Genomic DNA, 26,562 nt, shown 5'->3' with positions numbered 1-26,562 from the left:
GGGAACACTGCTCAGCATTTATTTTTGGACCCGGCTCACTAAAAATACCTCCGCCTTCCTGTTTGATCACTCTCCCTTCTGACCTGAATGAATCGCGGACCCCGGGGCCCGCCCCACCCTCTGTCCATTGTCCTTTAAAGGAGAAGGGCGTGGGGACGGATTCCTGCCGCTCCGGGAACCGCGGCGAGCCGACTGGGCAGGCGAGGGCTGCAGCACTGACGTCAGGGCAGCGCTCGCTAAACTGTAGCCTCAGGCCCAGCCCTGGATTCCCAAAGTTGGGGGGAGCGGCGCTCCGGGATTGGCTGGCCAAGTGCGAGCTCCCGCGCGGATTGGCTGGCGAGGTTTTAGAGGGAGTCCCACTCTCCAATTAAAGGGCCCGCCGCGCCCCGCTGCGCGCAGAGCTCCTCCTGGGCCCGCGAACTTGGTTGGCCAGTCAGCCACCGCTGTCCCAGCTGAGCGCCCTCGCGCCTCTGTCTGAGAAGCCGGGCGCTGTTTCTCCAGCCCATAAGAAGATGGCAAAGGTGGCCAAGGATCTCAACCCAGGAGTTCAGAAGGTGAGTTGCTATATGTCTGTATTTACCTAGGCACTTTCTTTTCCCCGTTTCTCTTTCCCATGTGTTCGCGGAGACTTAGCTAGTAGTGAGAAGGAAACTCATTAAATTCCAAGACTTCACAGAAAACCAAATAGTTGGGAATACTTGCTTAAACTAAAAGGCAACCCCCGCCCCGCCAAAAAAAAGGGGGGGCCGTCGTGTAAAATATTTGCAATGGCTCTTAGTTCTTTGGTGATGCAAATTAAAATTTAGGTAAAGTAAAACCTAACTTTTTACATGCTAAACCAATGGTCTGTGGGGGGAACCCTCCCTTCCTTCCCTCCCTTCCCCCTCCAGCGATTGAGGTGAGCGTTGGGGGGAGGAGTGGCGTGTGCTATGTACTCACAAGGAATCCCCTCTTTTTCCCTCACCTTAGTGTTTTGTGTTTTCCACACACATGTTTCTTTAGTGGGTGATGTTGGCAATGGCAGCAGTTCCAGAGCACGGGAACTAATTTCTGTCTCCAGGGTCTGCACGTTTCCCTTTCAAGAAGGGCTGGCCCGGAGCCCAGAAGGTCACGGGTGAATTACTGCAGGAGGGGCCTGCAGCTGTGCCTGTAGCTCCAACACCCACCGGTTACTTACCTGAATGCGGTTGGGAGAGGGCACAGGCTGTCAGAACATGAGCTGGAAGGGAGCAGAGACAGCCTAGGCCAATTGAGAAACTGAGTCAGAGAGCCCAGGGTCAGAGAAAGTTGGTTCCAGCAGGCAGCCGAGCTTATGGAGAGCCTTAACATTAAAACGCTGACACTTCTTAGCTGCACCCTACTGGCCAAGTCACTTTTCTGAGTGCCACTTTCCCTTTTCCCAGTGCCAGGATGATAGTCCCCACCTCCCTCCCAGCAGCAGTAACAGTAATAGTACACTGTGGGTTAATCTCCCAAAGCAGTCTCCGCCCCCACAACCCACCTTTTAAAAAGGATCTAATAGGCTTTACTGAGGGATTCGTGAATCGGGATAGTACCCTAGGTACTAATTGGAGAGGTACTCCAAGAAGTTCTAAATCAGTTATTTTAAAACTCTAATTTCAGGGGACTTGGTCTTGCAGGGCAAAGTCTTCCTTAGACATTTGCCATTACCTGTGGGGTAGAACAAGGGTGGGGGAGAAATTATGTCAGAATCAAAATAAAAATGCAAGCCAGCCATTTAGAGGCTCAGCATTCATGCGTCTGATTTATAGCTGCACCACTGCACAGCTGACCTTCGCAAACTCCCACAGAGTCCAGTGGACCCGTCTTAATGTGTATACCGAGTCAGACTTCATCAGGGCATTTCTCTGGAACGTACCATGCCGCCTTGCATTTGCCAGACTACTTGCAGAATCAAGTCATCTCTCCTATGGAATTCTCATAACACTTTAGACCATCGTAAGATACCTATTAATTTCTACCTACGAGTGAGTCAGGCATGCACTGCTCTTAATTCTCTACACATCTTTCTAAACTCCTTAAGGGCAAACCACCTCTGTTCCAGCAAAGCATGTCATACACAATAAGATTCAATAAATCACAAGTGAACCTTTGAATATCCGTTCAGCTAAGACCAGAATGTTCGCGAACAGTACATTTTGTGCATTATGTTTTTTAACTTGAAGCTCCAGGATGTTTGTCTGAACTACCTCACCAAATTCATTCCAAGTACAAGAGTTCAGGGCTAAATAGGCAGAGTCCCACTTTCCTCTGGAAAGTCAGATGACTTCAGTGGCTTTAGCACCAGCTGACTGGTGGTTGGTGTATAATACAAGACAGGGTCCATGCAAACCCCCCTCCTCTCTGAAAATTAAGACCACAGTTGGAGGAAGCCTTGTTTTATTTTGTTTTGCGCTTTTATAACTTGATTTCTTTTGTAAATTGAAGTACAATTGATATATATTAGTTTTTGGATGTATGACATTTACAGGGTGGGGCAATAGGAGGTTTATTGTTCATATGGAAAATAAGACAATAATAATATAAGAATACACTCTTGTGTTTCACATACTCACAACTGTAAACCTACTCTGGCCCCACCCTGCAGTGGCCTTATACCTTATGATGTGATCCGCATGATCAGTACCCATCTGTCACTGTACAAAGTTCTTACGATATTTGAACTGTATTCCCTTGTCTTGTTTTCATTTTTCTTTGCATAGCAGATCGTGATTATCTAGGTTAGAGGTGGAACATGTTCTCCTTCTTGCCCTCTCTGGTGCCAACTTTCTCAGCCTGCAAAGGGTTTATTTTTCATTTAGATCCAATTACAGGCTTAGAGAAAGAATGTGGTGGGTAGAGATGAAAGGACAGATATTTTTTACCTCTTGGGACTGTGACAATCAGTAGGAAGATCGCCACTTTGTAGCTTAACCAATGTCTTCAACTCAAAAAGTCAAGGGAAGGGAGTAGACTCTCTCTTGGCTGAGCATTCCGGCAGTGATTAAACATTGTGTCCTATCGACAGCATGCTGAAAACCTTTTATTGCATATTTACTTGTTAAATCTGTAACAGTGTGGGGTTTTATAACGTTTGGCTTCAGGGCGCATAATCACACTTAGACATTTCAAAACGATTTCATAGGCTCTGAGAGCTGCAAGGGACCTATTGACAAAATGAGAAGTGGTTTTAAATGGCATACGAGCTGTCCCCACTGTCCTGCCCCCAAGGGAAGGGGGTGCAGGGAATCCCCAGCAGCTGGAATGTCACAAAAAGTCTTCCAGAGAGAACACAGAGTAGTTTTAGATGCCACGAACCAATCCCGGGCAGACTGAGGGACTCACCATGGGTCACAAACACAGTAGCAAAGCTTAGAAACAGTTAAGGCAAATGCTCCTATTGGATGGCTGCTCTTCAGTTACTGATTTTTCTACTGGGAAATAGCAGTTTTGTAGCACAGAGAATCCCCTAGAATGATGCAATAGCCAACAGTTCTTGGTAACAAAGGGCTTTGAAGGCCTAATGCCATTTCTCTTGGTGGAATCAACCATTATTGTGGATTTGTTTTTCTATTGTTTATTAAGTGCATTTAAGAATTTCGAGTATTAATATTCCTGTAAACAGCTGGGTTCAAATCCCAGCTCCACCACTTACTAGCTGTGTGCTCTTGGGCAAGCTAATTAACTTCTGAGTCTGTGTCCTTGTCTGAAAACTGGGGAGACAATATCAGCAGCTACCCCCCCACGGTGACTGTGATTATTAGATGAGATGATGTATATAAATGGACTCAGCACATGAACTCTTGAACAGAGTTGGCCATTACTGTTGCCAGTGGCAGCTTACTTCTGTGGGTATGTGAATGCTGAAAGGAGTCTTTTGGTAAATGAAGGACACCCCTGTCTTCATAGCTGCTTTATAACTAGAGCAAATAATTTTCATTCAGTATAACCAAAACCCATTGGTCAGCCAGACAAGAACCAAAGATCATTCTAGCTCAAACGGATATAAAATCCGCTTATACAGAACAAAGATGGCCAATCATTGAGCATTTTACTCTGGAGTCATAGAACTGTCCTGGAAAGGAACATGGGGTTCTTTTCACTTTTGAGAGAGGAAACTGAGGTTCCCAGGGCTCAAACCCCTTGTCGGAGTTTGCTGAGAAGGTGTCCTGAAGCCTGTTGGGCCCTGTAAGAATACAGGCCCCTTGGCTGCCAAGGAACTTGCAGGAATTCGGAAAGGACTAGAACAAAGAGATCTAAGAGCATGTGCACTGTTGACTAAGCATGTGCCAATGGACTGGCTCCAAAAGGTTCTATTTTTCACCCCTCAGCACAATGTTGGAGGAGTGTTCAATGACAGTTCTCCTAAGTGCATTGCCAGGTTCAGCTGGGCGTCTCCCTCCACCCTGTCCACATCACATCCCTCTTGGCTTTCCTGTCCTTCGACTTTCTCCTCCCCTCTGTACTCAGCCCTTCCTGCTTTCACCTCCAGTTCCTTCAGTGTGCAAAACCGCTGGCGTGTCGCCTGGGCCAGCCAATCCAACATAAACACGGCTCCTCGAGAACCGTCGCTGGCTCCCTCAATCTTAAAAATATATTAAGCTGTCACTTAAAAACCTTAATAGACAAGGCATTGGAGACATGCCCATAGGTGTATAAGCAATTTGGCCCCAAAGAAAGCCTTATTTAAAAAAATAAATAAAAAGAAAGAAACAGAAAGAGAGAAAAGGAAGAAAAAAATAAACGACCTAAGACCTTCTTAAACAATGTCCAAAAACAGATGCTGAAGCGATTACTTGGTAAATTGCTGATGCTTGTCATATTATGCAGACATGTCTGAATATGTGGAGCTGGGAACTGATGACTGAGTTTCCCCTGTGGTGACAGGAGGCAGGGAAAGGCCTCATCACAGAGCATCTCTAGGCTTTAATCTAATCCGTTTAAACTCCAAGACCTTCTCCTTGCCCAGGGCTTACAACAGTTCTCCAGGTAGGACAGTGGAAAAATACTTTACTATTCCCCTCCAAAGATCCTACAATTTAATCTCTCCACATTAACTGACCAAAGATGACAAGTAAGAAAAAGAATAGAATTCAGCAAAGGCTGGGGACCAAGAAGGAGGGACAGATGCACAGCCCCTTATGTGTATCCTTCTTTCCACCCTGACTCCAGCCACTTCTAGTGAGAACAAATAAGGAGCAGAGAAGTGAGGGAATGTACCTTCCTGCAAGCCACTAGAGTCACATTTAGTAGAGGCATTTGACTTGACTTTTAAAAGTAGACTCTTTCTTTCCAAGTTGCATATTCAAAAGAACATGTATGAAATAAAAATACGTTATTTAAGTCCAGACCTTGGGAGTTCTTATGTCCCTAGTGTTCATCCAATATTGTTTAACTATTTATTCTGAGACAACTTTTCTGGGAAGGAGTTGAGTCATTACAATAACTGCAGGCATTTATGCACTGGGTGACTTTGGGCGGGTCACTTTTCCTAGGAAGTGGCAGACCATGAATGAGAAATTCTAGCACACTGACCCTTCTTGTACACCAGACTGTCTCCCAAATAACAAATGATTATGGAAAAATAGACCTAAAAGTCTGTTTCACTGGAAGCAGAATTGTAAAATAGCTTTTCAAGACACCCAGAAGAAGAGACAGCTGTTGCTTTTTAAGTGCCTTTGTCTGGAAACCTACCCCCCCCCCCCCCCCCCCCCCCCCGCCCCTTTTATTTGGCTGGCAGCTGCCACAGTCTCACCAGATTCAGGGCCAGTCACTTCTACAGGAGTCCCTCTAGAGCATGACATTTCGTTAACTCCTCATGGAACATTTGGTGTGTCCTGCACCCATTGTGGAGCTTTGCCCGTATCAGTGGTACAGATCTACAGAAGCTCAAGAAATGTTTTCTGTAAAGCTTTTATGGAAAGAATTAAACAAGAACTTGGGTCTCACATGTGCCCCTATAGACTTTTTAGTGGCTGAGATTTACATTTTGCATCTAAGTCCCAGTATCTGAAGTGTAAATTCACAAAGTTTACACAAAAGTTGTTTTCACAAAAACAGAAACAAGGATGCAATGACAAAGCCTTGTGAAGTTCCCAGATCACCTTTTGACCCATTGTCTGCTCTTTTATATGAGAAGCAAACCTTTTTACATTCTTTTTCTCAGAAGGGACATGTTTGGCCTTACTTTTACCATTTGTATGTGTTCTTGTCCCCTAAGAACTCTGTAGGAAGACTGATTCATCTGTCCTCTGTTAGGACAGACAGATTGGAGGAAAGATACAACCGAGGAAGGAAAAATACTTCTTGAACGCACACATCTTCTCTCACTTCATCTCCTGTATCCTTAAGGACTACCATGCAAAAGTATTAATGTCCTTTTTACACACGAGTGAATTAAGGCCAAGAGTTTCAGTGATTTGCCTAAGATCACATGATGGCAGGTCAGGGACACAAACCCAGTTTTCTCTAATTCCGAAACATAAGCTCTTTCCACCACAAGAAGAAGCAAGAAGGTTTTCATCAGCAGCAGAAGTCAAATGGAGAGAGACTATGGTTATTACTATGAGTTTCATAGAGATCGAGGTCTTCCTACACAGTGATAGTCTGATTCAGGAATCACCCAGCATTTGCTGACTGTTACTAGGCCTCTGTACCTCTCTGGTATCTCTTGGTCACTACCAGATAATAAACCGCCACCCACACCAAGTCAAAGCCATTCCCCAGGGATATGTAGAGCAAGGGCTTTCCAGAGTTCACCTGGTTCCTGTTTGTCTATAGACTGGTAGGCTTCTTTAGGGAAGAGTTCTAGGCTGATGGGGGGACAATCTAAGGAGTCCTACAGCGTTATCCCGAAATCACTGAAGAAGCAGTAGCACTTGACAAGAAGGAAAAAAGAGATCCTAGAGATCTCAGGCCCAGAGCTTCCAGGGAATTCTAGCCTAGGAATAAGCTTGTGTATCCCTGCCTGGTCTGGCTGACTCATGGTCTACCCAATAGCACGTGAATCAGGACCAAGCAAAACATGGCCCAAGCCCCTACCAGGACATGATTTCAAAGGGATAAGATTGCTGAGGGGGCAGAAACCAAAGGCTCCATTTGGCAACTGGTTCTTGCAGGACAAAGGAGCACCAGGGTTCAGCGTGTGAATCTGAATTTCAAATCCACATGATTTCTTTATGGATCGTTTTTCTTTTCCTCCTGTTTTAAAACATTGGCTCCTTTGTGAAACCAATCTTTGGAGAAAATGCAAATGAATTATTATATAAAAGAGCTGAACAGAATCTAGTGATTTTTTGCTTAATCAATCCCTTAATGTTGCAGATGGGACATGGGGGAGAAATGGTGTATCCAAAACTTACCTGTGACATAATTGAGGGGCACACTGACTCTCAGTATCTTTGATGAATGAAGGAGAAATGGGTATGTTCTATATTCCATCACTTCCATGCTCAGAATACTCTGATTTCATGTCCACTTTATGCCCTCAAACTTCAGAAGGTCAAGTGAACATTTTGGCTATGAACTTAGCTTTGGCCATAAGGCTGAGGCCATTTTGAGGAGTGGTTAGTCACATGGCAGTTGCAAGCACAGACACCCAGATGTGACTCGTATTCTGCCATTTACTATGTCTGCAACCTTTGCCAAGTCACTTTTTCTTTCTGGACCTCATGTTCCTCATGTGAAGAATCATGTCCTGGTTCTTCATTGGAGGAGCGTGAGGTCCAGTTAATAAGTTCTATATTTAAACAATAATTAATGAGATAAAGCACGTAAATTGCCTAGGTGCATAGAAAGGGCTCAAAAACTATTTCCTCCTGCTGTTATTGGAATCCTCCCCATCAGCACACAGCAGAAATCCCAGAGGTAGTTACATGCTGGAACTTGGAAGACCAAGTCCAGCTTACTTACGTCACATGTGGCTTCTAAGGTATCAGATTACAGGACCTTCTCTTTGTAGCTAAACTTAGACCTAGCCATAAATATATTCAGGCTTCATATATGCAAAATCATGACAATGACAACAGTTTGCCCTGAGTATCTGGTTGCCACATTTCCAAAAAGCAGCCCTTCCCTTGCCTGGAGAGGCAGCCAGTCATTGGCCCCAAACGTGATCTTACACAGGCACTTACCTTCACCAAGCCTCAGATGTCTTATTTATTTATTCAGCACATACTATGTGTCAGGTGCTGTGCCGAGTGCTGAATACAGGACAGTGAATAAGAAAGTTTTGGTCCCAGCCATGTAAACTTGAGTCTGGTGGAATTTATTTCTCATAAAGGTGGGGAAATGCCAAGTAATGCCAGTGTTCTATGATCTTTTGTGCCACCACACACACACACACACACACACACACACACACACCCCTCTTTCTCCTCCTTTGCTACCCTACCTTCCCTCAGATCTTCTAGCACAGCACACATCTGATCCACACCCCAACCCTGGTCGTCTCTCCAGTGTAACAGTGGAAAGAGCATAAATCTTCTCCCAATTGTTGCATTTAAACAGCATTGAATGAAGGGAAGTTTGGGGCAAGGGGGACTGACCACCACTGGCAGCTCCTAGATGCCACTAGTAACCAGTGGCCACGTCAGCCTCCTTGCAGACCAGTGGTGGTAGACAAGTTGTCTGTGCTCAGTCTATGTCTTCAGAGGCTCTGTCCTTCATGGTATTGGTATCGGGCACCAAAGGGCAGGAGCACAGGGAAAGGGCTCCTGTCTGACTAAGACTCCATAATAAACCTGCCTTAAGAAGACAGCATCTATTTGGGCTGTATGACTAAGTGGCATTTCCAGGTACTGATTTATGAGTCTGAGCACTGAGGTGACTGACCTTGCTCATCTGTTGGCTGGTAGAGGTGGAGGGAGAGTCCAGCCCTGCCCTTAGCCCAGAGGAAAGCTACCCACCCACCTCCCGCCACCTGTCCTCCCCACCCCAGCCCTGGCCCTGTGGTCAGTGGTATCCTTGTTAGGATGATCTGGCCTTAATATGGGAAGGGGTCAGCACTTGGAGCTTCTTATTCTAGAGGAAGTCTGGAAAGGATATTTTTTTTAATCTTGTCAGGAGATAGAAGAGAGGTTAAAAACCAGGGATCTGTGGATAGAGTTGGGGTACCAAGAAATGTAAATTAAGAATGTTGCATCTTTATACCCACAACCTCTAACTTAATTTCAGCATTTCCTTCCATTGTGAATGAAGACAAAAGCCCTGGCGGTTTAGCAGCCCCTGTGCTTTTTTAAAAATATCAAAGCTATTGCACATGACATTTACATTAGGAAAAGAGAGCTAGATGCAGGCTCTGTGCCCTTGATACCAGATGGAAAACTCAGATTTTCATAACCTATCCCGGTGGTGGCAGGTGCCCCATGTCCTTATCTCCCGTCTGCAACAGTAGTGATTAGATCCACTGGTAGATCTTGTTAATTAATTTAATCAAGACATGAATGTTACTAAATCGCACATTTGTATATTGATATTATTTCAGTAAAATCAGTTTCCTTTGTAGTTCTATGTATTTTATTATATGCACTTAAAATATTGTTCTGAGAAGGGATGCTTTTGTGTCAGTCAAAAGAATCTAACTATCTTAAGACCTCTATTGAAATAAAACTTTAACAGTATTCTGCATACTCATACACAAATATATACATGTACATATATAAACACACACATGCACACAACTCGAGAAGATTGAGATCTGAGGTACTTGGGGTAGAAAAACTGAGTTTGAATCTCAGTTCTGCCACGTTTCCTATTACCTTGGACAAGTTACATTAACTCTGAGCCTCAGTTTCTTCATCAGTAAAATGGGCCTAAAATTGTTTTCCTCACAACATTAATCTATTAAGTTCTTAACCCAGTACTTGACAAATCATGAATGTGTATTAAATATGAGTTGTTTACCACTGCTAAAGGGACTCATGAGAGTGAAGTGGTAAAGAGAATAAAAATATTTTCATGAAACTTATTTCTACCTCTGCTTTGCCCAGCTTTAAAAATTCATTTTGTGTAAACATATTATGCAAGCATTATATGCCAGGGAGTAAGCTGGGAAACAGAGAAGTAAAAGGAAAGGAATCCCAGAGGCTGATGTTGTCAGAAAAGGAACAGCCAGTTCAGCCATCGAAGATCACACCAGTGTCTAAAGACCTCGAGCAGAGGCACACATGGAACTCCGTGATATCAAGTTCTTCACCTTACCTGGAGAGGTCAGGGAAGGCTGACTAAAGAGGTGACATTTGAGCCAGGTGTTGAAAGACAAGGATGAATGAGCTATTAGGATCAGGTCACCGTCCAGTTTTATGCCTTCCAAGCCTGACACCCGTGTGTGCCATCCTGTGTAACTTCTAACTGGGGAGTATCATCCATCTTCCACTTTGGAGAATCACGTCCTTCTGTATCAATCCATGATGCATGTCTGTTACTCTCTCATCTGAGATCTTGTTCTTCTTGCCTCGCAACCAGAACCCTTTGGGGTCATAGGACGGCAGGGCCTGCTGAGCTGGCCTGCAGAAAACGTCTTAACTCCCCTGAGCCCAGCAGTGAGCACCAGCAAACCCAGCCTCACGGAGTTTGAAGTTTTGGCAGGAAAATGTAGATTCATGTTGTAAGAGAAGAAAACAAAAGATAACTGAAGATAGGCAATAAACATTGGAAGCAAGGAACAAAACACCACCACCACCACCACCCCCAGATTCAGCACACTGCCTGTGTGAAAATGTGAAAACGTTTCAAAGAGCCTTCACCTGTAGTCTCCGATGCCATTTCAATGGTTATTAGAGGAGCAGAAGCCCCAGGAGGATTCCCCAGTGAACTGTGATGAAGAAAACCAGCTTATGAAATAGGGGGACTTGACAGACAAGATCCAGAATGTTGCACTGCTCCGATTTCAGATTTCTGACTTGGTCTATAAATACGTGTGCTTCTTTGTCCTGTGTTAGAGCAGAGGATGCATCAAAATAAAAAAAATACATAGTCCAGTATCAAAATGCCACTGGGATGATTGTTCTTGATTTTTGTCAGTTACATATGGTACATTAAACCAAGGGGGGAAAAAAGATTCCAGATGATTCTGTGCCAAGTAACTGAGAAAAGGAGATTATGAGAATCATCCCTGTGTTTGGAAGGACCTGAAGAAGAAGAAAGTTTGGGTAGAAAGCTGGGTTCCCTGTCCTTTTCCACGGCCAGCAGGCCCAAACAGCCTGCAGGGGGAACACAGCTGTAAGGTGCACACTGATTAGGACATCTGCTGTCACCTGCTCTGTGCCCTTCCTTGGGCCCGGCCCTGACTGGGGCCATCCCAAGGGAAATAATCATATACCCATTCACATAATTCTTGTACTGTGTATTTCAACAATCAGAATTTATTTTTAAGCAGTGGAATGGACCTTAGAGATTCTCCAGGTCAACTTCCTTGTTTAACAGACAAGGAGCTATATCTGACAGTTAGTGACTTACCCAAGGTCACAGAGCTTGTTAGTAGAAAAACACAGATTAGAATTTAGGGTTTCATAGTATTTCAAGTCCAGAAAGACTTCCAAACTCTATTTTTGTCCAAGCTCCCCATCTAAAACCTTAAACGTGAGATGAACTGGGCAGCCAGATGGGTAAGAATACCACTGGTGAGCACTTGTACCTCCTAAAGAGATCTGGTTTTTTGTAACCTTTCTAATTATTAGCTCTTTCTGATTTGAGCTAAAATCTCTCTCTCTCACTTTCCAACTTTTTCCCATTGGTTCTCTCTGCTGCCTTAGTTCAAGATGCACTGGCCACTGTTTAAAACATTTTTGTTCTGATTCACCAACCATCTCCTACTCATGAGTCAGGATTAAGGCGAGACCATCTATGTTGGGGTTACTTCCTGCCTTTCAGGAGACCGGACATGCTTTTAGCTGAGTGAGATGACCGACACACAACCCCCGAGGTTTGTTCAGCATCAGTTTTGTGACCCGTGGCCCCTCCTCCATCTGGGCAGGTGGTTCCCTCTCCTCCCATCATTAGCCAGTGGGCAAGGCCACTTCCACACCACCAAACTCTCCTGCGTCTTAGAAGAGAGTTTTTTGAGTGGAAAATGTGCCAAGGGAATGGAATAGGAAATTTCAAAGCTCTCTGACAAGTGCTCCAAACCCTCGTCATAAATATTAATGCAAAATTAGCTCTGTTTCATGTGCAAAGTACTTAATTTATAAAACGGAGGGAAGGGTAATACGAAATCAGAGAAGGCTAGGTAGGAAAAGCTGAAAACCTTGGAAAATAAAGAAAATACCTTTTAAAGGCTTTTTAAAATGACTTGCAAAGTTGTCGTGGCTTATTACTATATGGAATGCCAAAGGAGTGGTAGGATCATCTGAGTTTTCTATCCTTGTGACCTTTCCATCTGGAGGAAATGAATATGAAATGTTCATTCCATATTCAATAAATATTAAATGTTCATTCCATATTCAATAAATATGAAAGCTTGTCATTAAAATTAACTCGCTTTCATTAAAAGATACCACTAAGACAGTGAAAGACAATCCACAGAAAGAAAATATTCCCAATACATATATCTGACAAAGGATTGTGTCCAGAATATGTAAACAACCTCTAAAATCAATAATTTTAAAAGGCAATCTAACTTTTTTAAAAAATAAGTGACTTGACATGTCCAAAAGGAAGGTGTCTAGATGACTAATCAGTGTAGGAAAAGGTAAAAAACCTCATTACTCATCAAAGAAATACAAATTAAAATGATAATGAGATAGCACTACATACCCAACAGAATGGTGAAATTAAATAACGACAATGGCAAGTGTTGACAAAGATGTGGAGCAACTTGAACTCATATATTGCCAGGGAGAATGTAAAATGATACAATCATCTTGGAAAACTGGTTGCTTATAATAAATTTAAATGTATACTTACCCTCTGGTCCAGCAGTTTCACTTCTAGGTATATAGCCAAGAAAAAGGCTCACTACTGTCCACACAAAAAACTTGAGCAAGAATATTTGGACCAGCTTTATTTATAATAGCCAAACACTGGAAATAATTCCAACCTCCATCAATTGGAAAATGGATAAACAAATTATTTTTATATTTATACAACAGAAAACTAATTAGTAGTAAAAATATCTAATATTTGCTACAAGAATAATCTTAAATATGTTTGAGAGATGTCAGACACAAAAACCTACGTACTGTGTAATCCCATTTATGTGATCCTCAAAACCAGTCAAAATCAGTCCATGGCGATAGAAGTCAGGATAGTGAGTCTGTTTATAATGAGAGGTGGTTATTGACTAGAAAGGGGCGTGAGGGGACCTTCTGGGGCCCGGGAAGTGTTCTGTCTTTCTCTGAACGGTGGTCAAAGGGAATATACATATAATCAAGTGAATACTTGAGATCTGTGAATTTTTACTACATGTAAATTTTCCTTGAAACACTGTTAGAAGTAAAAAAAAGGCAATATTTGAGAAATAATTGGAAAGTGCTATGTGTCCAAACAGCAGCAGGATGTGGGGGCAGGAGGCGGAGGGCTAGGTTCTCGCTGCAGCCCGTGGAGCGCTCATGCCGATGGACAGCTTTGTCCCAGGGATCTGCCCCTAAGGGTTCTTTGGGATGTTCCCATCGACTGTAGTCTGGAACTAAAGTTTCTGTGTGGTTGAGTCCCTTTTCAGCCTTACCTCTCACTGCAACATTCTACTGCCCCCATACTGATGTGTCACTCGTTCCCTAGCCATATGTTTTCTTCCTCACGCGCATGCTGACAGCACTTGTCCAGAGGACACACTCTGTCCATTCCCCAGCTCCCTCCTCCACGAAGCTGTCCGTGCAGACCAGGGTCTCTCTCCTCAGAACTCCTAGCATGCATTTACTCTCCTACTAACAGACTTGTTTTCTGAATGGTGCTGGAACACATGCAGGCAGCCCTGCCGGATTAACTCCTGTGCCGTCATATCCTGCAGGTGCCTAAATCCTCAACTTACAGGCTTGAGTCAGGGACCACACCTTATGCTCCTTTGTGTGCCCCCAGAAAGCCTGGCATACAGCAAGGGCTCGAAAATGTCAATGGACGGAAAAGGAAATGGAATAAAATAAGGATAAAGGAGCGAGAAGGGAGGATATGGAAAGAAGCAAGAGCAAGTCGGTTCTGCTTCCTGGAGACAAGGGATCTTGGGGGATAGAAAGAGGGAGAGAGAACATGAGAGCAGAGAACACAAGACAGACACAGAATAGAGTCGGTGAGACCATTGACCTCTCCCAGTGCCCAACACATGTTGCTCAACCTAAAACCTGATTCATGGACCAAGATCAGAACTGGTGGGGTAGGAGTGGAGCCAGGGGAGTGGGGAGGATGTTTTCCTTGGTGATGTTTAGGAATGATCTTAAGATGAAAAGGAAATGAGAGTGAGAGGGTTGGGGAAGCAGGATTCCAAGCCAGACTCTGAATTCTAATGTCTAGTTCCAAGTTTATTATCTCCTGCAGACTTGTCTACAAAAGGATTGATTTCGGGATGGCGGGTGAGCCAAGCGTTTGACGTGTTTCCTTCCTTCAGACCCCTAACTCGAACCTTCATCTGAACCCAAGGCCCCCTGTTTCTGGCTGGAAGTCTCTGGAGAACAAACTCCAGTGGTTTCCATGGTCTGGGGAGGCTGTCGGCTCAGGTCTCTAGACGACAGCAGCCACATCTCAGGAGACCTGGCCCTCCTGAGAGACGAGAGCCAGCGAGACAACTGAAAATTGGCTGAAATTTAATCCAAACAACTCATAGCTCAGACCGCTATCTACTTTAAGTTTCTCGTCCTTGATGAATATTTATTCCCAAATAGGGCCAGTGAAAAAGTTCCATCCATGTGGATTTTAAGAGTTTTGCCTTTCCTCAGCCACGTTGACCAAATTCAGGAAAGTTGTAGAATCATTGCCAAGTACATGCTCTTTGAAGTGCAGGAAATTCTGAGAAGGCCCTGGGCCCATCATATTTCTTCTTATCCTGAAGACTTAGAGTTGGCAGTCTCTTTTTAAAAAACACTTAATATCAACACCTCTAGGTGCTTTATAATTTTAGCCAAGTCCTTGACACCGAGCTGACTGCAAATACTCTTTTGAAATAGTGAATAATGGTTTGGGCAAAGTTTTGGTGGGGGGGGGGGGAGGATTGCTTTGGTTGATATTTTTCTCATCTTCTAAAAATTATAATAATTCAATTAATCACTTTAATTCGGTTCTTTACTTTGCTAGTAGAAAAATAGCCCGCCACATTTTCTCCTTAGTTTTATTGATTATCCCATACTCCCCAGAACCAAGACACCAGAAACTTCAACCATGTCCTGCCCTTGATATGAGGGGCAAAAACAGAAGCCTTGCTCTTGCACTAGGGCCTAGTAACTGCTCTTATCAAGCATGGGCCCCAGGCCTGCATGGTTCTGCACAGTTCTACAGTGTTTTCCTAATGTTTCCACCAGTCCCATTTTATAGAGGAGTAAGCTCAGATTCAGGGACTAAGTAAATTGCCATGACGATATGCATATTTTGCTGTGTAAAATGTGCTCCTATGTATAACACACACCCACGGTTTTGTGCACACTATATACAGGATTATTATACCCATTATTATAACCATGGTATGTGATCATTAGACCCATGTATAATGCGCATCCTTATTTTTCCTTCAAAAATGTAGGCAAAAAGGTACACATTATACATGGCAAAATCTGGGAACTAGTGTGATGGATGCAAATTAAATGTAGGAAACCCAGTCCACAGCTGCACACTCTTCCCTCTGTACCTTTTCCCACCTATACCCAATGTGTGTACAGAGTTCAAGGATGGACTGTGCACATGTTGGTCACAGATGGACTTAGCTGGTACACAGACATGCATTTACGAATTGAAACACATTAGAATGTTCTCCCTCTTCAGCCCTCTCACCCTTCAGATTATGTCAAGGAAACAGTCTCCACCTGGTGCTGAAATGTCTCTGAGGCCTCAAACGCTCTCCCCAAGTCCACTTGAAACACACAGAGGGTGCTTCTCAGGCTCAGAGCTTTGAGAAAGCAATAGTATTAGCTAGATTTTAATAATAGTGTTTCATAGTTACTGTATTTTCATGGTTACTTTATAGTTTTCAAGATTTCATTTATTTGTTTTTAGAGAGAGGGAAAGGGAGGGAGAAAGAGGGAGAGAAACATGGCATGTGAGAGATACATCCACTGGCTGCCTCTCACGCCCCCTGCTGGGGACCTGGCCTGCAGCCCAGGCATGTGCCCTGACTGGGAATCGAACCGTGACCTTTTTGTTTGCAGGTGGGCACTCAACCTGCTGCCACGTCAGCCAGGCTACTTTCTATTTTTTATATATTTTAGGGATAAATGTATTTTTTCAAGAAATAAGTTTTGAAAGTCATTTGTTTAAAGAAAAAATATAAATAAGTAACCACCCTCATGGTATATTGAGAACAAAATTAATGAAGGAGGAACACGGAGTCCCATAAATATATCTTATCTGATAGTCCCTTATGTCTATAGAACTTCAGTTTTCAGAGCATTTTACATGCATCATCATAGTTGATTCTCACAACCACCCCATGAAACCAATAGGGGTTCTGATCCATTTTAAAGATGAAAAAAAAAAAAAAAGCCTGGGCTGGTGTGGCTCAGTGGATTGAGCGCCAGCCTGTGACCAAAGGGCCACTGGTTTGATTCTCAGTCTAGGGCGCATGTCTGGGTTGTGGGCCAGGTCCCCAATTGGGGGCACATAAGAGGCAACCACACATTGGTGTTTCTTTCTTTCTCCCCACCACCCCCTCTCTAGAAATAAATGAATAAAATCTTTAAAGATGAAAATAAATCAAGTTTCAGACAGCAGAAATTGCTTGCCGGGGTCACACAGGTAGTGAAAAAAATAGCCAGGGCTCAGGTTCAACTCCCCAAGCTCCAACATGAACAGTACTCGCCCAGTGCTTTGCCAGCAAATTATTTCAAGGGCAGGCGTGGATAAAGGGATATTCCAAAGCAGAGAGCCAAGGCCAGAAATGCCATGGAAAGTCTGCAGAACTTAATGATTCTCATGGATTGGCCTGGGTTTTCACAATTTCCTAGTGCTTGTATATATTCTGTTTCATGGAAAGCCTGTGTGTGGTTGCTACATTCTGAGTTTCTCTAAAAAGAGTCTGATTTTCTCTAGTGAGTCACCTTCCAGAAGGTTCAGAAACTGGCTCTCCATCAGGGGAACATTTCCTACCTTCTGGGGTACACTGTGAAAGGAATTGACACAAACTAGAAACAGGTGTCTCAGTGAGGGAAATTTGGGCTCTGCCCAATCAGAAGAGCTTTCTTTCCAAGGCTTCTTTCCTCGAGCGGTTGATCGGTGTTCAGACTGCAGGTCCGTGTGACTGCGTGGGCAGGGATACCGTAAACATGCAAGAACCAGTAGGTTTGGGTGGCAAAGAAGGTGAGCTGGCAGTTCTGTTGATCTATACATGAAGAGATCCCAAGCACTGAAGACACTCCAGGAGGTAAAGCTAAGAGCTGGAGGGAATGGTTGAAGCCATTTGAGTAGATTCATGCATGAGAAAATAACATGATGAGAATGTAGAGAACACAAGAGCCAATGCTAGAACCTTAAAAGGAAGAGGGAGCCACCAAGGGAAGCAAAGAAGTTGGCTAAAGGGGTTGGGTAACCCCTTCCCTTTCAGGGGAGGCTAGAATCCTGGAAACCAGAGGAAACCAGGGTGGTTCTTTTTTCTTCCAGCCCCTCCTGCAAGCAGCAGCCTCAGATGTGTTAGCTTTTCATGCACCAAGAAACACTGGTGAATGGCAAAAACAGAAGTATAAAAAAGAAGCTTTTCAAACAGAAGTTGACGGAAGATACTGCAAGGCGTTGTTTTAGGCACTGGTGATAGAGCAGTGAACTAGCTAGGCAGGGACCCTGTCCCCATATACTTGCAGTCTAGCAGAAAAGAATGACATTCAGAAGTTCCATCCATGATTAAATAGTTACAATCATGATGGGTACTAGGAAGACATATGAGATGCAGGGTGTTCTCAGACTGTGTGTTAGAGGTTGAAGGAAGATTAGGAATTCATTAAGTGAAGAGAGAAATGGTCCAAGCACACAGAACTGAATGTAGGCAGACTCAGGCATTACAGGAGTCTGTCGTCATTCCTGGGGCACTTGGTAAATGCATAATTCTGAATTTACTCAGGAGGTCATTTTCTGAAGAAGAGCCTGGCTTCTGCGGTTCTGATTTTACGCTTTAAGTGTGTTACATGAACTTCAAAGGTGAGACCTTACAAGTGAATCATTTGCAAAGTGAGTAGCCATGGACCAATTTCTGTTTCATACAACTGCACTTAGAAAAACCTGACCTAAGTATTCTCTAAATTACTTTCATCTCTAAGAATCTGTGATTTTCTTATGTCAGATTTTCTTCAACATGGAGTTCAACTATATGAAGTCTGTACAACTACTGCATTGTGTAGGGGTAAAACCAGGAAAAGGAAGTATTTGAATGTGTGTTGAATGTTAGTTTTAAAAACATACGATAGCACGAAAGAGAAGAGGGAAGCCATTTATAAGAAGGATACTTGTTTTAAATGGAAAAAAAGGTTTTGCTAAAGGCATTACACCAAAACACAAGTGTTTTTCTTAACATCAAGGCAGCAATATTGGATGAAAGGGTGGTGTGTGCGCACATGTGTGTGAATGCCTCCATTGTCAAACCTCGTATAAGTTACCCTAAGAATTTGGGCCTGAGATTTCCCAGCAGGAATCATCTGCACAGCAAAGCCTGCAGACTTCTTAGTAACAGTGCTGCACGTTCACACACGGCACGCTTCCTTTTAAGATAGTAAGATTCAAATAGGCAAGAGTGAAAATTCTCCAACTTGGTTTGCTAAGTCTCCCCCACTTCCAAAGTTATTCCAATAACAGCGTGTTATCCTTGGAAAGATCAGTAATGCTGCAAGTTAAGAAATCAGACATGGGCACTCACACATGCGCACACCAAATTACATCCTTATACGCAAACATCTGGCCACTGAAATCAGGAGAGTCTTATAAAGTATGGGAGGTACAACAAGGAAGTACTGGCCTCAAACTTACAGTTTTCTACTTGAGGAGTCAGTCTATTTGGAGCCGAAACCTAAGAACCATGAAGTCAATTAGACTTTACTTTCCAAGTGCAACCTGAAGATATTAGGCCTGGCAACACCAACAGCTTGTTCTCATTTAGGAAGTGGGAGAGTCGAGAGACCCTACTCAGACTTTATTTTCTTTTATTGTGACACCCCCCTCAACAAGCTACTTGGTAAATCTCTAGATGAGATTCCCCAGGGGATCTGGATAATTTCTAGCCCATAGTGAGGCTGGTGACTTAACTTACATCTCCCAAAAAGCTGGTAAGGCCTGCCCAAGAAAGGAAAAAAAGACCATTTCAAGAAAGAAAGGGGGAAAAAGACTGCATTGGAGCCCCTGGAAACACTTAGTTCAGCAAGCAATGCCGGGACAGCTCTTGACCTGCATGGATCCCTCTCATTGTCAGAGAAAGTGCCCCCCCCCCCGGGAATCTGGCTTGGAAAGATCCATAGGGAGTCTGGAGTTGTGGGGGGCAGGAGGACCCTCCTCCCACTGACTGTATCAGTTCAGCAGGGAACCCCTCAAATAATAGGCTGACTTTTCTAGACACTGGGACGTTCTCAAAAACAGAAGAGAAAGGTTTCACCCCTCAGCTGTTTTTGTCAGCCTGCATATATGCAGTTCCCCGTGCACGCTGTCCCAGTTGGTGGCCACATCTCCTTCAGCCCAGCAGGGTCCCTTATACATCAGACTTTTGGACCTGTGTTGGGTACAACCACACGTAAACATCAGCTATCGGCAAGACACAGGCACAGAAGAGGCTGGCTGCTTTTCTGCCTGGGCTCTGCCAAAAGAATGTCAAACAAAGGAGTCCAGAGTCCTAGATTCTCCTTGACCCCTCACACAGATCTGATCATGTAGCCCCATTGCCTTTGAAAGATAAAAGCTATTCTGCAAATACTTCGCTGCTGCCCGCTTCAAGCTGAGAGCAGGAGCCTGGCCATGCAGACTGTTTCCCAGAATTGCTACACTTCTTCTGTCCAAATGTCTTTTGTGTCAGCCTTTCCAAGAGCTGCAAACCCCTGAAAAATGTTCTGATTTGAGTCTTATCGCTGCTTTGACTGTTTTTTTTTTTATGAAAGTGCTAAAAAAACAAAAAAGTAATCGAAAAGGCAGACAGAAGAACGGAAAAGAAAGGGGGCAGATAATCCCCTCTCTTGGCTGGTGGAGTGCTCGGTGTCTGCTCCATCGTGCCAAGTGATAATGGGGTAGGAGGTAGACGATACTAACCGCCTCTGTTGGCCACCAAACAGCAGGAGGAACTGTGGTTGTAAGAATTCATTTTTAATCAGGAGGTTTCCAGGATTCAGACAGTTAAGAATGGGGTCATTGTTGGGAAGGGGTGAGGTTTTAGAACCAGTCACCCCAGGGCAGGCCTCAGCACTTACCGCTGCTGCGGCCCAGGGTCTGGACGTTCCTGCTTTCCTGGATCCAGCTGGAGTCGGTGAGGCTTCACTGACCAGAGGCGGCGGAGGAGGCAAAGGCAGGGTCTTACTTAAACAGAGAAACTTTTATTTTATATTTTCTTCCCACATCTGGGTTTGCTTTTCTACTCGGTTTTCATGGCTAGATTAACTAACCCTTTTTATCCACGTATGATGTGAGCCTCAGGGATCTCTGAGAATTTCCTCCCCTGGAGGGGAAGAAGGAACCACACAAGTGGTTAGGACTGTACAAGTGTTCTGTACAGGGCCGGGCCTGGTGGTTAGGAGCTTATGGGGGGAGGGGAGGAGGTCCCTAGCCTGGGGAAATCAAGGACCTCCCTGAGGAAATGACAGTGATAGGGGGATGGCTTCCAGGACTTTCCCAGGGGCATGTTCATCAGGGAACCTGAATAGATGACGGGGACCCACTTCTGGACACCTGGTGTGGGAGACACAGGAGCAGCAGGCCCCTTCCCCCACCCCCAGAGAGTCAGGGGCCACCATACATCCTGTGACCTTCTGTGAGATCCAGAGCAATATGTTAGGTTCCTTTGAATTTGATGCTCCTTCCTGGCCACCCTGACTTTAACTTAATTCTATCTGTTAAACATGATTTTTTGAGAGAGGGAGGACAGTAAGGAGAATGTGGTATAGTTTGCCCCAAATCCAAATTCTCCTAGAGTTGAACGTGAACAAGCAGACAAAAAAAAAACAAAGCCCAGCCTGGCCCAGTTGGTTGGAGCATCGTCCTGTGCACCAAAAGGTTATGGGTTTGTTTCCTGGTCAGGGCATGTGTGGGAGGCAGCCGATCAATGTTCCTCTCTCACATCAGTGTCTGTCTCTCTTGCTCTTTCTGTCTCTCCTGCCCCCCACCTCAAATCAATAAACATATCCTCTGGTGAGGATTAAAAAACAAACAAAATAAAACACCATTTCTTACAGAGAGTAAAAACTACCCTTTTGTTGGGTATTTTTGCAAAACTTTATCTGTGGCATCAGACACTCCTAGCATCTCAAACTAAATCATCAGACTAACTTTTTCTACCACAACCAGTCCATGTGATAAATTTAACACACACAAACCATTTAATAGGAAAATAATTGAATATGTACCTTGCAATACCAACAACCCAGTCACCTCTGCAATCAGCTCATGACCCAGCAAACATTTTCCTACTCTGTAGCTTTAAATAGAATTGGTCTTGGAAGGAAGGAAAGGAAGGAAGGAAGGAAGGGAGGGAGGGAGAGAGGGAGGGGAGAGGAAGAGAAAGTTTTCCTTCCATAGAATTCTAAGTACTAGATTGCTTGATTTTTATCTCAATTTGTTTAGCCTGTGCATTTTATTCCTCATTACACAGTTCAGGAAAACAGTATCTAAATTAAAGAGATTTCTTAACATCTGAGCTTGTCCAGAGAGAGAAGTAGAAATGGCCAAGGGGGCAACCCTAGGGAAGAAGGGACACATAAACACACACAGACCCCTGTCACCAGATATTCCCTCTAATGCAGATGAGGACTTTGCTGCTACCTGTGAGAGCGTAGTTGTGGTTTTAGGAAGCATTTTATCTAAAGCGGTTTCTCTGGCCAATTTGCACATCATCATAGAGACCTCTGGTCCATGGTGCAGAATGAACATTTGAACAAGGAGAAAGGCTGCCTGCAGCCAGTTCTGCACCCTTCGGCCTCATGCTACCACATTCTAAGCCTGCTATCTTAAGGCGAGATGGGATAAAAGCTAGAACCCTCTAGGATCTGGGCTACAAGGCCCACTTTTTCATCTCATGTTTGGGGGAAACAGTTCTCTTGGCCACAACCCAAGGCCTTAGCTTGAGGCCCCTCCAACCAGGGGATCCTCATTAGGGAGATAAGGAACCAGAGGTCAGGAGCAAACAGGGCAGCAGTGCTGCTTAAGACTGGAGGGGCAAGACTGGGAGCATTTACTTTACATTAAAACAGGAAAAAAAGATTATGGAAATGCATGCCAAAAGTCACCCTAATTAAAAGCAAGCAGACTGGAAAGAGCCAGGTTGTTGGCCTTCCCCCAGCATCCTTGGGGGGAGGGGGTGGTTCTGGGCCCCACCCTCAACTACTGGTGACAGGAGATGTAAGGGTGGCAAGTGGAGAGAGTTACCATACTGGCAGGTATATTGATTGCATGGCTGGGCGAAAAGGGTGAAGGGAAAAAAGAACTCATAGACAGCAACAGTGTGGTGAGGACCAGAGAGAGAAAGGGGTGGAGGAAGGTCAGAGAGGGTAAAGGGGGCGTAAATGGTGATGGAAGGAGACTGGACTTGGGGCAGTGAACACAAAATACAATTTTTAAAAAAAAGATTTTGTAACCCCTTTTAGCAACTCATGTTTTCAATTGTTGGGGAGCTTCAAAATTTCGACAAAGGCCAGGCCCCTGTTGGAATCCTGGGGTCCTTGAGCAGGAAAGTGAAGAGTACACCCCCTTTTACACCTCCCAGCCAGGCCACTCTCTGAAATGACCAGACTTCCTGAGGAAAAAACAAACAATCTCTCCATGATGCAGCTAATAGCCCTTCTGGGCCTTAGGTGTTCCCAGGTTGGGTTCCTCCATCTGATGGGATCGCTCAGTTCCCAACCCCCATGGCACTGGAGGGTGAGGAAGCCCACCCCAACCTCAGGCCTAACAGAGGGTCTCTATCCCGGAGAGCCCTCCAGAGGAGTCAGCCAGCTGGCGGAACTTAGAGGAAGAGGAAAGGGTGTAGCTTCCCCTCTGCACAGATGTTAAGAGAGTTACTGCATTTGGCACCAAAGCCTAGGAGGCAGGCTTGTGCCAGGGCAGATGGGACCAAAATGAAATGACAATAACAAAAGTCAGACGTGCTATAAAAAAACTCAACTTGTGGGAATTGTGATCTGCAAGCTGAGGGTGTGGATGTTAAGCCAATGATGTTAAAGATGTTAAAATTCAAGTTGGAGCAGCTGAAGGTACATTGATGTCACGCAGTTGTTTCCAAACTTGTCCGTACTTTGGAATACCACAAGAAACTTCTAGAATGATTGTAGCCTTTGACCTGCCCCCAGAGATTGTGGTTGAATTGGTCGGGGGTGTGGCCTGCACTTTGGAAGCGTTAAAAGATCCTCAGGTGATCCTCAGTGCAGACAAGTCCCTCCCTACTCAGGGTGGTCCCTGGACTTGCCTAACCCCAATCGGCATGTTAGCTAGATCCCAAGGGACCTTATGCTAATTCATGTCAGGTTAACTTGAGACAAGCTGCTTTATCTAATTCTGTATTTCTGTGGGTTACTTGAGAAAAAAATGGAATGGCCCCCAAATATCTGGAAAAGACCTCTTGGCATCATCTGCTGTACATTGGTTAAATTTAAATGGAGATTCAGCATTCAGAGAAATCTGGGTTCATATCCAACCTCCAGTGCTTTCACTTGACCTCTTTGAATCCTCTTAATGGGGGAACCCAACTCCTCCTTGGTTTGCCTGGAGTTTTCCTGGTTTTGTCACTGCAAGGGTCTCTCCGAGGCCCTGAATTAGTCTCAGGCAAATCAGCACAATCGGTTCCCCTCCCGTGGACTCGTGCACAACCTGGGGATACCAGCTAAGATCAGTGGTTCTCAGACATTAGTTGTGCATCCAAATCACCTAGAGGGCTCAAACAGCCATGGCTGGGCCCCGCCTGCAAAGGGCCTGATTCAGTGGGTCTGGGGGACAACTGAGGATCTGCGAGGCTAACAAGTTCCCAGGTGCTGCTTGGGGAATGCACCTTGAGGACCACTGCCAAGATAACCTGTCTCATACAGGCGCTGTAAGATTTGCAGGAGCTCCGGCTTAGCACAGTGATGGAAAACCACAAAGCCTGATACTTGTTACAGCTGTTCTTTTTATAATGGAAACGATGAGCCTTAGTGTAATAACTATGTATAATACCAGGTGGGTACTAGACTTATCAGGGGAATCACTCCATAAATTATGTAATTGTCTGACCACTATGCTATACACCTGAAACTAATGTAAAATAATACTGAATGTCAACTGCAGTTGACACATTTTTTTAACAGATGGGACTTACCCTGGTCCCTAAAGAGTGAGTGGGGTTGTAGCTTTCTGAGGTTTAGATGACCACGAACAAAAATGCTGAGTGTATGTTTAGGAGAGCTGCAGGGGGCCCAGGCAACTGGGAAGGGAATCTGGGTGGAATCAGTAGAGGACATGGGAAGCGGAGATGGGCGAACGCAGACAGCTGAGGGGCCACATCATGGGAGCCCCATGACACCGAGCGCTCAGCAACTTCTGTCCCTTTAAAAATGGTTCACCATTACTTCAGAACAAGATGGGTGCTACTATCCTCAGTATAGGCAAACTCTTAAGAGTTGAGAATAAACCCAGAAATGACTGGCAAGTTGCTTATTATCCAACCACCTTCACAACTTGGGGCACAGTGCGCACTCCTTCTCCCCGGAAGTACTGAGCACACCTGGCTGGTAGTTGGCTGGTTGTTGTGTCAGGCTTCCAGGGAGAGGCTGGTGCACTCTGATTCACTCTCTCTTCCGGCCACCCCCCCCCCCCAACAACTGCCTTGAGGACCGTCCATTGCCTTGAACATCTATTTACACTTTAGTTTATTTAGCAGAACAGGGTTGGATGCTGGAAATCCCAGGACCAAGATGATCATGACCTTTTCCTACTGCCCCCAGCCCTAGCCCTTCCAGGACTTACCATCCCTGCAAACACACTCCCCTACCCCTTCGGATCCAACTGGCCTGATGCCCACAGTCAAGGCCAGACTCATAAGAGGTTGTCTGGGGTCTGGGACTCCTGGTGTGGTAGAAAGTCACAGGATCTGGATTCCAAAGACATGAGTGTGAATCGTGTTCTGAGCAACAAATCCCATCAGCCCTATGCTCTTGCTTTGCTCATGAGCCAAGTGTGATAATAAATCTGCAGCCCAGGGTTGATATGAATATACTTTGTAAACTGTAAAGTGCTTGGGGGAAAGTGCTGTAGCAGATCGGATGAGAGCATGGCTCTGAAGGAAGACCTACTTGGTTTCGAGCTATTGGATTTTAACCTCTCTGGACCGCTTTCCTCATATGAAAATAAGGTGAGTGAAAATATCACTCCGATAGGTTCACCAAGAAGCTTTGGTTACGTATCATAAAAATGCTTGACGTTTTCCTGGCACATAAGGTGTACTCAGTAAATGTTAGCTACAGTCATAAACCTGGGGAAAGATCAAACGTTCTGCTTATGGGCCAGCACAGATAAGTGTAGATTTAAAAGGTGCCCCCGCCCAGAAGCCCCCGCCCAGGCACTGTGAACGGACAAGCTGCGTCTCCTCTCTCAGACCCAGACAGGTGTCGCCAGTTGACCAGGAGTAGTGAGGACACCTCCCAGGGTTGTCATAGTGGTTAAGGAAGAGAATGCCTCGGCAAAATCACTCCGTCGACTGCCAAGCTGTTACTACTTGAGGGTTGTTGGTAGTGGGGCAGTTTCCAGGATCATTTTCTGTATATGACCTCAGTTCTCTTTGGACCTTCTCATAACTTCACCCCACCCCAGTCATCTCCACCCTCTCTCCTGGGAACCCCTAGGGGAAGGTTTGTTTTTAAGTAACAAAGCATGTTGATCAATAATCTTCAGCAACATGTATGCTTATGGAGCTTACTTGCAAAACACATGTCAGTAGTAGACTTGGAGTAGAATGGAGTGTCAGTTTGGAACACGCCAGTTCAGAAAGCTAACCCGTGGACAGAACGGGGGGCATGTGGTGATGTTAGGATATAATTTTCAAAAAGGTAAAATCATGACTTTTGTGCAAATATAAATTAGAACTTAGCAAAGATTTTAGTCCATTCATTCTTTAAAGAAGGACTCAGTGAGAAATTTAGATCAATTCAAAAACCATTTAAGGGGCTAGGTATTTATAGTCAATTTAAAATTGAGATGGATGGGTTAAGTATGTAACTAGTCCATGCCCTGTTGGACAACAAACCATAGCCTTTGGGGCTGTCTTTTTCAAAAGGAAAAAAAGTTATTTGT

General features: G+C 44.6%; 1 protein-coding gene across 2 annotated transcripts in view; it reads left to right on the top strand.

Moving 5' to 3' along the window:
- The first annotated feature begins 348 nt into the window (after positions 1-348).
- The window catches only part of LMCD1 (LIM and cysteine rich domains 1), a 57,809-nt gene continuing 31,595 nt past the window's right edge, over positions 349-26,562 (top strand). Inside the window, exon 1 of one of the 2 annotated variants that reach the window (XM_037055711.1) lies at positions 349-554. Coding sequence is in view for 1 of the 2 variants with exons in the window: in XM_037055710.1 (XP_036911605.1) it covers positions 513-554 (42 nt within the window). In the remaining variant the exon portion in view is untranslated. The remainder of the gene's footprint in view (positions 555-26,562) is intronic. The other variant, XM_037055710.1, reaches the window with a different exon arrangement.

This window comes from Sturnira hondurensis, unplaced genomic scaffold (assembly GCF_014824575.4).
Source record: "Sturnira hondurensis isolate 20B ecotype Veracruz unplaced genomic scaffold, ASM1482457v3 Scaffold0008723, whole genome shotgun sequence".
Taxonomy (NCBI): domain Eukaryota; kingdom Metazoa; phylum Chordata; class Mammalia; order Chiroptera; family Phyllostomidae; genus Sturnira; species Sturnira hondurensis.
Note: the sequence above shows the minus strand (reverse complement) of the source record. Positions and strands in the feature narration are given on the sequence as shown.